The 14,145-nt window shown below is 38.8% G+C and overlaps 1 protein-coding gene across 2 annotated transcripts; it reads left to right on the plus strand.

Moving 5' to 3' along the window:
• The first annotated feature begins 9 nt into the window (after positions 1–9).
• Positions 10–13,134, plus strand: LOC149104099 (aminoacylase-1-like). 2 transcript variants are annotated; one of them, XM_089272696.1, is made up of 17 exons: positions 10–499; positions 1,454–1,518; positions 3,329–3,436; positions 3,850–3,921; positions 4,491–4,513; positions 4,718–4,794; positions 5,480–5,569; positions 5,914–5,970; positions 6,751–6,824; positions 7,139–7,188; positions 7,981–8,044; positions 9,102–9,144; positions 9,262–9,299; positions 9,758–9,826; positions 10,616–10,695; positions 10,976–11,036; positions 12,346–13,134. In XM_089272696.1, exons 1-17 carry the CDS (start codon positions 415–417, stop codon positions 12,496–12,498), a joined length of 1,209 nt encoding a protein of 402 aa, XP_089128822.1. In that variant the 5' UTR covers positions 10–414; the 3' UTR covers positions 12,499–13,134. The 2 variants fall into 2 exon arrangements, with proteins under 2 accessions (XP_089128822.1, XP_089128823.1); XM_089272697.1 differs by lacking the exons at positions 10–499; positions 1,454–1,518 and adding an exon at positions 1,638–3,005.
• The last annotated feature ends 1,011 nt before the right edge of the window (positions 13,135–14,145 follow it).

Below are 14,145 nucleotides of genomic sequence, written 5' to 3' on the forward strand. Positions count from 1 at the left end.
AAACCAGGTCGCCCAGCAAAAACTGTTGAAAAAAAATCGTGCAAGGGGAGCCATGGGGAAAAATTGAGCAAGTGCTTTCTACTATCCACGTTGATTTTTTATGAGAAAAATACATTTCGAGGCATTTTTTTTTTTGCGTGACTTCGGTAAAACGTTTATTCTTATTTGTCTGGGGATCCAGTACCCTAGGCACACTGCACTGTCCCGGCACGAACGGTGCCTGACGACGTATCTGGCTATCCAAGCCTTTACGGATCACGCGGTATGAATCGTCTCTAAAAAATAACTCACATAATTTATGATCTACGTTGCTGGTCGCTGAAAATTTTACGAACCGGCTGATGTTGATCACGGGCCTGTCACGTCACAACTTGTGACCGCCACGGGTTTTACCCCAGTGGAACTTTCGCAAAGATGGCGACTGAACATGAAGACCCTGCCGTTACAGTTTTTAGAGATTACTTGAGAATAAAAACAGTTCAGCCAAATCCGGACTATGGTAAGTATAGTTTGGACTAAATTCTAAAGTGCGCTCTTGTCATTTTCAGGAGCAACAAAGCATAGATTTATAACCTGTACTGACAATCTCAATGACCGCGGTGGCATGGGCGGTCACCATAATCGAAAAATGATATATTAAGTTTTATTCTTGGCTTCGGATGATGAAATTGTGGATTAGCGCCAATCGGCTTCCGAACAACCGGAGCCAGGTTTTTTTAGTCTACCTCCAGACTTGTCACTCTTGGGAGCTTCACTAGTGTATATATGTAACCAGGGCTAGTTTCATGAAGTGGACGGCTGACACGATTCGGGCGTTGAAGGGACTAGCCTGAGAGCATGCTCCCCACAAAATTTTGCGATTAATATTGGAAAAGGTCAAAATGCCAAGAATTTTAAGGGATAATTTACAAGTAAGATTTTATATCGCAGTATGTATGGCTGTTCTGAAAACGCAAAGTGTGGAGTGCAGAGTGTAATAGGAATAAAAAATTTAAAAGAGAATTAAAAGAATAATTAAATACATAAATAAACTGTATATATATATATATATTTACTCTGCTCTCTGCACTCCGCACTCTGCACTCCGCACTCTGCACTCCGCACTCTGCACTCCGCACTCTGCACTCTGCACTCCACGTTTTTGGAACACCCCAGTGCATATGCCCCCTCCCTAGCTACAGTCTTGACTGCCCCGGGACAAGAACACACAAGGTTCAGTTACGTTCCAAAAAACCCTATTCTGTGTTTTCCTAAATTACTGTTTTAAACTTGCACTCGTATTATTTCACAAAAAGTAGGCAGCTCAGAAATTGAAACAGCCATTTTTTACTCGGCAGCAGTAGTAGGTTTTTCACCCTGAATTTATACATGCAGAAGTTGATAACTTTTAACTCATTTTGATAAATAAGCTTAAGTCTTAACAGCTAAATTAGTTTTTTATGTCCAATTTCAGAGAGTGCTATCATATTTCTAGAGAAGATAGCTCAGGATCTTGAACTTCCACTTAAATGTATTAAGGTGAGTGTGCAGATTTTTTGGTAAAATTACCCAGGTCCCAGAGGTTTTTCTTGATTTTTCTTCTTTTTGCGAAGCGGTGAACAGCAAGTTGTGAAGTGGCAAGAGAGAAAAGCCTCTGGTTACCTTGGACCTGAATCTCACTTTCATGCAGACCCCAGCTGTCAAACACGTCAAATTAATAATTACAAAAGGGACCAATGCCAACTTAGCAATCACGTGCTTATCAGCCGCTAATGTTTCCACTCGGGTGGAACAAAGGGGAATTTCGGGTGGTGAAGAGTGGTATCATGTGACCTACTTGGCCGGGGTCAATGCACATGTTTGCAAGAATTTTTTCATCTGCACTGATCTCTAAGGTTCTGTCTTGTTTAACATTACAGAGCATGTTTCTCCACTTCTTGTTTTGTAAGGAGGACTCAAGACTTCTGAATAGAAAGGCATAATCTTCTTTGAGCAGATTGTTCTTGTCGACGTCTTCACTGCTCAAACTGGCTGCTGAAATGCCACGGTTTCACATTTCGCCAATATGAGAGTCCACCAGAGACTTCAGAAGACACAGAACCAAAATTATGGCATTGTGAGGGTATGAATAGTCTGACAGGTACAGGTATCTGCAGACATCAGGGAGCAACTGAATTCTAATTGACTTTCCATGTCTGTTTGGCAGTATGGCAAACACATCCTTGTGATTTATGACTGCGAGCAAGCTGGCTTTCTCTTGATGTTCAATCTCTGGAAAATGCTCCTCGAGCACCAAGGTCAAAATTCATTTGAAGACACTGTCAAAAACATATTCCAAGTCAAACACAGGCGAATTAACTGAGAACTGAAGTATTTTGCAAACAAATTCCTTCCCTTGGTACCTCAAGAAGTGCAGTGACAGATATCCCTACTGTCTCCTTGGTATTACCAATCAAATGAACCAATCATATTGAATTGCGTGTTTTGTAAAAACGTTAACCAATCCGAGCCCGAGGGTTAGATCCTGAACCTGGCATTTGCATGAAAATGAGATTCAAGTCCAAGGTAACCAGAAGTTTTTCTTTCTCGCTGCTTCGCAACTCGTGTTCACCACTTCGCAGCTCCTCGCAGCTTTCATGGGGAGAAAAATCAAGAAAGACCTTTGGGATCAGGGTAGGCACATTGAATCACAAAGCTTGAAAAATGTGCAGAGGCTGATTGTAGATTGGGAAGGATACAAGAGAAGAAAGATTGAAGTCAAAAACAAAAACCAAGTAAATCACAATTAGAGCACAGGTACAGGCATTATCCAGTGAACCAACTAATGCAGCCTTCACAAAGCGCGGTAAAAAAGTGTATGAGCAAGTTGGTTTACTTCTGATTGGAAGAGAAAGTGATGTGAGATTTTGAAACTTAAATCACAAAGTGGCAAATGCAAATTACTTACACTCAGAGGGAGGCAGAGTGGCCTTATGGTTAGTGTGCTTGTCTCCAGATCAAGCTGTCCATGTTCAAGCCCTGGTCAGGTACTGTACATTATGCTGTGTTCTTGAGCAAGACACTTTACTTGAGCACATTGCCTCTCTCCACCCAGTTATGTAAATGGGTATTGGTGAATTTGATGTTAGGGATGCAATGGACTGCAATGGACTAGCATTTCATTCAGGGCGGAGTAGAAATAGTCCTAGTTGCTTCATGCTACAGAAACCATGTTAAGTTCCAGACTGATGGGTCACTTGACTTGAATGCAGATCTAGTTAATCTTAAACAATGGAAAAGTGCTCCTTAGTGCCTGAGCTATTTGGAACAATTTAATTATTTTTATTATTTTGAATTTCACTGACACTAGGGAGAGTCTGGTAATGTTGTAGCAGTTGTTATAACATGGGAAGGACAAGATCCAAACCTGCCATCCATCATATTAAACAGTCACATAGATGTAGTGCCAGTCTTCCCAGTAAGTTTCAAACTGACATATTCTACCACACAAAGCAAAATAAAAGTTACTTATTATTTATGAGTGACTCTGCAAGTCAGTTTTTCATCCCATTCCAACTCCAGATTATAACAATTGATAGTAAGAAATATTTGGGCCAAACTCCACAATTTATTTCAAAAGTACATGTATGAGGTCTGAAAATGAGGTGTGGAAACAGATATAAGTTAACTTACTGAATATGAACAATCCATGCTAAAAATACACCTGTTTTATTTGATTATTACTTAATAGTAGATTTTACTGAAGAGTATATGTAGTAGAAATAATAATTATTAATTTTGTTCTGGAAAACTTCTTTTTTTTCTATCATGGAAGTTTCTCATTTTTAGTTAAGCTTACTAATTCTTTAAAATTTACTAAATTATTTATAGGAACATTGGACATATGAACCTTTTTCTGCTCACAAGACAGAAAATGGTGATATTTATGCGCGTGGAAGTCAGGTAAGGAATTTTGCTTTAATTTGTACCTTGATCAGTGGCTATTTAACACATCAACACTATTCGGCTAATGGGTGGTGCAAGAAAATTAAGATATCCATGCCCCCTCATCATGGGTAGCGTAATGAAAGGGGGAGGGGCCCATAGATTAGAATTTAGAGGACATAGGTTTCACTGGATTCCAGAGTGGTAATCAATTTCAAATTGAGATTGTATCAGTATGCCTTAATTCATTAATATATAGAAGAAAGGCAAACAAAGCACCAGAATGCCTAATTTTTAAGATTTATATTTTTCATGTTAGATTGATAATTAAAACAATCTGACTAATAAATTATGTTTCTTACCAGTCCCATAATAAATTAAAGCCACATTTTTCCCAGTTAATACTCTCATCAACCTCAAAATATTTTGTAAGGCCATTGTGACTCTTTGGAATGAGATGGTACTTTTTCCATTCTTTGCACATCTTTTGGCTTTGAGCTGCTGTGTGTATGTTTATTTATTTATTTATTTATTTTTGATGACAATGATTTATTTTAATGGTTCCTTTCTTCTTTTTTTTCTGTCAGGACATGAAATGTGTTGGCATGCAGTAAGTATATATTTGTTACTACACTCTTAAATAGTTCTTTATCAATAATTATTATTAAAAATAATATTTTTAGGCCTTCAGATAATGACTACTGGACGGTGTATTTTAACTCTTGAAAAACTGGTTGGTAACATTTTCTTAAATTAATAGATCAGGTTTACATTCTGTATCCTCGGAGTTAATTTAAGGAATTATTTTGCATAGGTACATAGAGGCTATAAGAAAACTTCGAGCACAGGGGGTGACTCTTCTAAGAACAATACACGTGACTTTTGTTCCAGGTATCTGCACGTTCTTTCATTATTTCTTTGTACTATTTTTTCTATTAATGGTTTCCTCTGAGAGATAGTGCAGGTGGGGTAGGGAGGGAGGGAGGGACGGAAAGGCACAGTTGTGAGATTAAATTGCTTTACACTTAATATTTCAAACTTGCATAACTTGATCAAAGTATTGGAAAATGCAATTATAATAATTCCATTGACAATGTCTGCTTCAAAGCAAAACAAATTTATCCAGCCATACTACATGTACACTTTCACTTGGGACTTCATGCATTGTGCTGACTGACAAACAAGCTAAAAATATATCAAGGCTCTAGATCTTTTCCTGCCACATACCAATCACAATTTTGTAGAAGTTAGTCTCCGCCCTCCAAAAGGGCTCCTTTCTAAAGGCACGGCAAAGTGTCAAAAAAGTGTCAAAAATTCATCAAAAATCATTGGTCTGGTGGAAACGGATTCATACTGCATGCTTGACTAGTAGTTTTTAATCTCATAAAAATAAGATCAAACAGCAGTAGTCAAAAAGTTAAATATTAAAGTTTTTTAAGCAGGCTTAATAATATTATAATTTAGATCAATTTCCTTTATCCATTGCTATGGTAGGATATGGTATGCAATTATTGCTTAGCAAATACAATAAAAGAATTAATTTATTTCTACCATTTTGCTTGCGCTCTGCATGTAGATGAAGAAATTGGCGGAGGCACAGGAATGAAACAATTTGTGAAGACAGATGATTTTAAGGCAATGAACCTTGGTTTTGCTTTGGATGAAGGTATGCAGGATTCTATTTTTGCATTACCACATGCAAATGCAAACAATGTTATTAAATATTAACAGAACAATCATACCAGCTAGGGTTATTATACAATGCAAATTTGAAATTCAGTAAAATCTAAATTGTAGGGGTTTCATTAAGGGCCAGGCACTGGGCAAATTGGCCGCCTGGTTTGACCATCTAGGGGAAAGTTTTTCTTATGACAAAGTTCAGTTCTAAATGTTTTGCCCTTCTGCTGAAAACATTAGTGAAACCCCTGAAATTGCAATCATTGACTTTTGTCTGCTCAAATATTGCTGCTGCATTTTTTTTTTTTTTACAAATTGTCTGTCTGTCACCAGGACTTGCAAACCCAACAGATTCATTCACAATATTCTATGGAGAGAGATCTGTATGGTGTAAGTAGCTATTAATTAATTCAGCAAATGCAGTCAAACCCCCCATCAATCGGCCACCCTCGGGGAAATGGGAAGTGGCCGCTTAATAGGGTTTGCTAACTTAAAAGGTATTGGTGTACTTTGAATATTTTTTACCATCGGGTTAATTTCTCAGTGAACATGGAGTCACATCAAGAAAATTGTGATAGACAAATTGAATGTATTTGAATGTCTCAATCAGTCGTCATTTTCTATTTCCAACTCTTCTCTGTCATCACCTTTTCTAAAACATTTAGCTAAACTACGTGTATTAAATCTCGGGTGGCCATTTAATAGGTGTAAAGACAATATAATAGGAAACCACTCATCAGGACAACCAAAGGTGGCCGTGGCCGCTTCATAGAGGTAGCCAGTTGGTGGGGGGTTTTATTTTGAGTATTTTACTGACAATAATTTCGGGACTTTCAATTTATAATTGCATGCATGGCATCTCAATAGGGGATGGCTGCTTAACATTTATATGTCTGCTTAAAAGAGGTTTGATTGTATAGATATATTTTTACTGTAAGTAGGACCTTTTTCCACATTTTTCCTAGGTAGTAATCCATTCTAGTATAACTCCCTCTCTAACATACACTTGTCTATTTGTATTAACTACATTCTGGTTAGATCACTGAGCAAGGATATACTTTCTTCTAATAGTTGTAGTTTGAGAATATGTCCAAGGTCTTTCCAGTATGGACCAAGTGAAATCAGAATCAAAGAAGACTAAAGGCAAGTGAAAATTGTTGTTCCTTCCAGGGGTCAAAGTAACTTGCAAAGGTCCCCCTGGTCATGGCTCCAGGTTTATTGAGGATACAGCTGCTGAAAAGATGGTAATTGCATGGTTCCAATGTTTTGTGGCAGGAAACCTCTGGATAAACCAGTGAGGAAAGTTGGCATAGATGCAATCCAATCAAACATCATTGATTTGTCATAAAAATATAGAATAACTTTCTGTACTCAGAGTGCAATACTTTTCTTAGAAAAAGTGGACTATTTCATTCAGCTCAACTGAACTTCATCAGCCTCAGTTGAGCCAAAACAAAATATTCCACTTTTTAAAAAAAAATTGCACTCTTAGCACAGAAAATTATACCAAAAAAAGGAAACTTAAGATAAAAGTAAAAGAATTGAATTTGATTTTCAGAGTAAAATTGTCCAGTCATTTACAGCTTTCAGAGAGGACCAAAAGAAGAGGTATGACTGTAATTATGTCCTAGTTCTGTGAGAAAAATCTATAATTATTGTGTTCTGGACAGGGTGTACTATGTTTTGGCCCAGCCTAGCTCCCAGACACCTCTCTCTTTCTTTGAGGGAAATATGGGCACACTAAGGAAGAAGAAGGTTCTTCCCGTGGTCCCTCCAGCTTTGCGCTCATAACCAGTCACTTTGCGCTTTGCGCTCGTCTTTTCTTATAAAGTGCGAATCAACTTAATCAAAGTGCCTGAGGAGGAGGCACGCCTGGGTAATGGGCAAAGTGCCTGCCTCAGGACACAACTTTGGCTTACTGCTGTAGAGATCCTCAACTGATATTTTATGTGAAGAACTTGCTATCCTGGCCATTTAGTTTACTCTAAACTATTTTTCTCCTGCTCACAATCTTCAAACAAAACCCTACAAAGATTCCTGCCTGTCTTGTGGAGCATTTTAACCTTAAAGTTATTTACAGATGGACAGGCAAGACGGATGGGAAATGGCCTCTTCCAGGCATTCAGTTAGTTGTGGCACAGCATGAAAAAATGGCAGAGCAAAAAAAAAAAAGGATAGAGAGGCTTGGTGCGAGGAGTTTTTTGTGTGCCATTTTTCACGCTGCGTCCCAACCAACTGAGCCTGGAAGAGGCTAAGTGAATTACATTCCCTGTAGCTTTCTGGAATACTACTTGATTTAGTAGTTCAGTGGAAAAAACTTTTCTCTGATAATGGGAGCAGAGATGTATGTATTCAGAATGGATTACTGAATCTTATTTAACTTTGATTATTTCACTGAAGGTTGAATTCGAATGCTGATCTAAGGCTGGGAGATGTTACTACAGTCAATTGGACAATTGCTAAGGTAATAAAAATCGATTTTTTTTCTCCGCCTTTTAAAGTTTGCTTCAGTAATATTATTCAGCTGGATGTGACTGAAATTTGATAGATGAAAGGGATGCAAGGGGAGCTGTATAATCATATCCATAACAAAATTCTCAATTTCGATGGGTTTCTTCTCATGCCTTCCTGAAACTGCTGCTTATAAGCCCTGACCTGCTTAATAATTAGCCCCTCCAGTTATAAGCCCATATACCTGCATGTAAACAACATGTTACTTCCAATTATAAGCCCCCCAGATATACATGTAAGCCTCCATCTAGTTTAAAATGAAATGAAATAAATTTATTATCTAATGTTGTTTTAAAGGTTGATTAAAAACCAGTGTGTCAAAGACCTATTTCAATCAACACTGCTGTAGCTCATTTCAATACGGTTTTTTCATACCGCTTATGAACCCCCTTGGATAAAAGCCCCTCCATTTATAAGCCCATCCAAAACCCCTTACAAAGTTGCATAAGCTCAGGGCTTATAAGTGGCAGCTTACGGTATCTGTGACATCATCAATTACGTATTTTTGTAAGAATTGGAAGGTGTCAATTTCTGCTGTTTCTTGCAGAATGCATTGATTTGTTCATAGAGGGTTGCCAAAGACTTCTAACCTCAAACTTTATAGTGAGCATAGCAAGCGTTCTTGAATGGTTATTATTATTATGGTTGAGCTTTCTTTCTTTTCATTCTGGCTGCATGAAAATTGTAACGAGAGCTAAAAGAATCGGAGGAGGTTGCAGCCCCCCACCCCCCAACCCCTTCCCCATGTAGATAGATGTCGGGGGTGTCCCAAATTTTGCCTGGCCAGAATGCAAGAAACTCATTGCTAGTATGTGAAAGCTTCCTGTGCAGGCTAGTCAGATTTTGCTCTTGATTCAATTAACTGTTGTTAGTATCTGGACCTAAGTCGTACATTTCAGAGTAATCATTTGTGCTAGTAGTCACTCGCTTGATCACTCTCTGAATTGTCCTCCACTCTGTCAAAGTGCTACATGTTCTTAATAATTTGTATTGAAATTTGTTCCTTAAAGGGTGGTGTACAGTCTAATGTGGTACCATCAGAAATGTCATCAGGTAATTTTTGTTACTTTTGTGAAATATAGCTTTCTTGTAACAACGATTTTGTGAAAACGTATTATCAGCAACTGGTCTGATGCCACTCTTTTATAATGATTTGTTCCTTTCTTGTAGTGTTTGACATTAGAATTACACCCACTATGGACCTCGAGGTAGAGTAAATGTTTACATCTTGTGTGATTTTCCTTCTATGTACAGCACTGAGTATTCACGGTTTAAGTTGTACATGTTATGTACTTGAGGTGTCCTTTATGGTTCAGAGTGAGCTTGACTCCAGTCAAGTGGTCTGGGTTCAAGTCCTGGTTGGGAAGTCATTGTGCTGTGTTCTTGGGCAAGACACTTTACTCTCACAGTGCCTCTCTCCACTCAGGTGTATAAAATGAGGACTGGTGAAGTGTTGGTGCAACCTGATAGAATGTTGGGAGTATCTTGTGATGGTCGACTAGCATCTCATCCAGGGGCAGTAGAAATACTCCTAGCCGCTAAATCATGTTACAGAAACTGAATGCAAACGTCCAGTGGCTTACGAGCCCAGAGGCTTTAAATACTTTGCTTTCTTATTATTTTCTGGTAGCTTACAAATTTTTGTTCTTCTTTGCATGTGTTTCAGGAGTTTGAGAATAAAATCAAGCATTGGTGTAAAGAGGCTGGAGAAGATGTATCTTATGAATTTTTGGAGGTAGGACCTTGTAATCATAAAGTGGCTTGTTGAGAACATGTCGTTCTGGACTGGGGGATTTTTAACAACAAGGAGTGCAAATCTTACCCTCGTGGTCAGCGGCGTTCAGATATGCGCATGCGCCAGAATTCCACGTGTTCTCGGACCACAGGGCGTTGTAGTAGTTTTTGTTTTAAGTCAGCATTTCCCTGAGCGTTAGCGTTTTCTTAAGCATGGGGACTCTTCTCAGAGGCTGTTTTCCCTCCCTTGCTCCTCCCTTTCTTTCCACTTTTTTATCAGTGTGACAGGTGCCTGTTTTTCTTCCCTCCGTGTGGGGGTTCAAGGCTGGGTTGCCAGGATTTGCCAGCCACGGGAGCGATAGACCTCCATCTAGGAGCTGGCTGCCAATAGTGAAAGCTCCTGGATGTCTCAGGCGCCCAGCCTCCACTTTGCAAGGCAGACTTTGTAAATCTCAGATAGCATGAACCTGGCCATGACTAAATTTCCGGCCATTAAACATACAAACATATACTTGATGATATATACTTGATGTTGGAACCATTTCCATCCTCACTGTAGTTATTTATTGTCACTTCCTAGTGCATTGCTGTCATTATAGAAAACTGTGCTACAAACCTAAACGACTTTAGTTGGGCATCCTGTGATCTCGAAATGAGTTTTAAGAAAAGATTGTCAGCGCCCGCACTATTCCCTCTAGTTTGTTTAATTTTTAAAAGCTGATAGCTCCGACGGCATTCTTTCCTTAGAGATGTCTTCAGTGTATGTTTCTACTTTCTCTCTTTCTTACAGAGATGCGATAATTACATATTAACGCCGACCATCGATGAGGATCCATGGTGGAATGCCTTCGGCACGGCTTGCAAGAAAATGTAAGTTAAATACAGCACCATATTATTTGTCAAATCAAATATAGCCATCATAAATTTTCGAGAATAACAGACCCCTTTGCTTTTGGTAGCCCTTAGGTCCCGTTGCTGCCTGGGGACTACCCGTTAGGTTTGGGAGCCCAAAATTAAAGGCTGTCCGTTGCAAAACCTTCGAATTGTATGGCAAAGTTATCACGTGTATTTCCTCGCGGTAACGTTTTTGCATTAAAGTGACACATTCGCTTCATCACTGATTTTTATTTTAATACTTCTTAATTTTTAGGGGAATGAAGATAGAGAAAGAGATTTTCCCAGCGGGAACTGATAGTCGTTTTTTCCGTGAGGTAGGCATGCAGCTTTCTATAATTTACGTATGGTATATTTCGGTGGCTACTGCCTTGAAGTACTTCGTCGCATCTTATTTTTTTCGCTTTTCAAACCTACGCATCGTGCTTTTCACGTGCTCGTTTTAGTCGTTCATGCGATCCTGACTATCATGCAGTTTCATTCTGTTGTCTCTCTTGTTTATTCTGTCATACCGTTTTGATTCTGATTCGGGTAGCTCTTGTTCAGTGGAATTACGGCCATTTCTCTCCATAGTTCGATCGCCCCAAGTCAGTTCGCTCCAACCAAAGGTTAGATCGCTCCACAATAGAAGTTACCTAGCTCCGTCCATTCAGAAGTTTGACGTCAAATTTTTGTTCTGCGTGGTCGATGATGGACTGGTTGTGTAGAAGACCAAACTCAAGTCAGCTCAGATTATTAACTTAATGTAGCTTCCATTCGCATTCGCTTGCATTTGGGGACACTAAATATCATTTCGTTCGATTAGAGTAGCTTTCAATTGAGTGTCGCAGAACCAAAACGAAAGCAATCACTCTAGCCAATCACAAAGGACCAAGACAATACAGTGAACCAATCAAAACTAGAAGTAGTTACATGTAGCTGACGCGAAGCGCGGGAAAACGTGTGCAAGCGAGTTACGATTGGTTTCGGTTGTACTTCTGATTGGAAGAAAAATAGGCGCGAGTTTTTCAGCCAATCGCGAAGAGTGGTAAGTGTAAAACCAATTACTTTCAACACTCAAATGAAAACCTCTCTATTTTCAGTGATTGTTGCGGTAACTCGGCTTGCATGCGCGCGAAAACTAAAACGGGGTTGCCAGAAGTCAGGAAATGATCGGGAAAAATAGTTCCAGTGGAGGGAAAAATGAGAATTTTATCCTGAGTCAGGGAAAACTGACATTTTGAAGAAAAGTTAGGGAAAATGAAATACAAGTTATAACTACACCGGTGATTTAATACCATTGAAGATTGCAAGAAACATATCAGGTCACTGTGATCTCATCATGTTTATCCTAAATGAAGAACGTGAATTTGTTGAAAACCGATCGGTCTAAAATGAAGGGGTAGAAAGGACGGCTGGACGGGAAAACTGCAGACCACTACTATATCTGACATTTTGTTTTCATTTGGTAAAGGAGATATTATTTTTATCAGGGAAAAGTCGGGAATTTGAAAAGTGATGTCTGTGGCAACCATGTAAAAGCTTTCGCGCGGCGATTTGGTTTTTCCTTTCGCTTGTTTTACGTTTCGGTCTCTGTAAATGCCTTCAGTTTTATCTGCTGATGTTTTTCTTTCTTTCTCTATACAGCTTGGTTATCCCGCCATCGGTTTTTCTCCAATGAACAATACTCCAATTCTTCTTCATGATCACGATGAATTCCTCAACGAGAGAGTTTTCCTACGAGGAATAGAAATCTACTGCCAGCTGATAACTGCCGTGGGAAATGTGCAGCCATTTTAAATGATTTGCAATTGGTTTTACTGATAGGAAGACAAGAATTTAAAATAATCCTGGTCATAGACGACAATGTTAGTGAATACAAAAATTATATTTTGTTTCAAGACTGGTTTTTAATAAAATATTTCGTTGAGTTAGCTTATTTCTAAGATATTAGCAAGTAAAACACTTCAAATAATAAAATTCCTCTTTGAGCTCATTACCAATTTATTCCAGTCGTGCGGTATTTATTTCAGCTTATTGCACGTTATTTTGAGTCCAGTAAGTTATGAACTTGCCAGTGACTTATTTTACAGGTACATTGAGGGTTGCTATCGATAGGGGTGTAGCCCCGAGGGAGAATCACCAACAGCGTTCGCTAATCACTCGGTCCAAGATGCCTAAATTAGTAACCACACTACTCAAAACTCTAACTTTGCTATTTATCAACTCGACTGTAGGTAAGAAGAGCTCTGACATTAAGGGTTAATGCCCGAAACATTAGCTTTATAAACAATTTATCATAATCAACTTCAAGTTGCATTAAAGGCATGTCTCATTTTTATCATGAATTTGTTTTTTTGTGGCATTTTTCATTATTTAGCTCGAAGATATCAGCTATAGTCTTATTCGAGTTTAAATAAAGTTTATGTATGTGTGCGTGTGGATGTATGTGTTTTACTTGCCCTCTGACTTAAAACAGCACAATAGGAGGTCTCCTGGACTTAAAGTCTGAACGGATTAGATCAGAAATGACAGAAAGGTCTTAGGATTAGGGTTATCTAACTTATCTGGCTAACCCTTTTTGCAGTTGTGTAAAAACACTTCATGAACTTTTCGTGTTTTGTTAGCCCGCGTCATGGGCGCTCGAGTATTTATTAAGGGAATGAGTTGGAACGACACAGTCCCTTTTATGATCATCATTGAATTTTTTGAGGTTCTATGAAAGCAACAACAATAAATGAATGTTCCCAAATTTCCGAATTTTTCGATATTATTTCTTATTACATGGCTAGCTCCGTAAGTGGGCAAGAGAAATCAAATCCAGCGTTGTGATTGGCTACCTGAGCGGGCAAGATGGAGCTATCTTGCCCGTTCGGGACTACCCGCCGGGTCCCGTAAGAAAAATTTCCCCGAAAGCCATAGAACAAATCCTTTATTGACCAAGCTTGTTCGGTCAAGATGGCTTGATATTGGCCTCGTTCTTTTTTTTGCGAGTTTATGGACCTCGACTCCGTCTCGGTCCATAAACACGCAAAAAAAGAACTTCGTCAATATCCAGCCATCTTGACCGAACAAGCTTGGTCAGTAACCCATTTTATTATATGGCTGTGTCTCACAAGGACTGGGAACTACCAAATTCACGAATTTGATTGGCTAAAATCGATATTGACCGCGGTCTAGATTTTCCCATCTAGACCGGCATCTAGACCGGCATCTAGAGCGGTTTCATTTTGCGTTGAAAATGTAGCAGACTAAAATACAAAAATGTTCACCATTTTCTTTTATTTTCTATTCAATTATTTATGGAAGTGTCAAAAAGCCTGATGACAAAAAAAAAAAAAAGTAAAGAGAACGAGCAAATTTCGGCAGGTTTAAGTTAAGGTCATCGCCGTTCGCAAGCAAAATGTCAGCAAACCAGTTACATCAAAAGAATTAAAGTTTTCTTCT

The sequence above is a fragment of the Orbicella faveolata genome, unplaced genomic scaffold (genome assembly GCF_042242905.1).
Source record: "Orbicella faveolata isolate gen_17 unplaced genomic scaffold, um_ofav_v1 contig_35, whole genome shotgun sequence".
Taxonomy (NCBI): Eukaryota; Metazoa; Cnidaria; class Anthozoa; order Scleractinia; family Merulinidae; genus Orbicella; species Orbicella faveolata.

What these genes read in the sequence shown, in the direction of transcription:
- LOC149104099 (XM_089272696.1), top strand. Translation starts at nt 415, where the DNA reads ATGGCGACTGAACATGAAGACCCTGCCGTTACAGTTTTTAGAGATTAC. An exon ending in ACACGTGACTTTTGTTCCAG is followed by an intron (nt 4,795 to 5,479) that starts GTATCTGCACGT and finishes CTCTGCATGTAG; the next exon opens with ATGAAGAAATTGGCGGAGGC. An exon ending in AGAGAGGACCAAAAGAAGAG is followed by an intron (nt 7,189 to 7,980) that starts GTATGACTGTAA and finishes ATTTCACTGAAG; the next exon opens with GTTGAATTCGAATGCTGATC.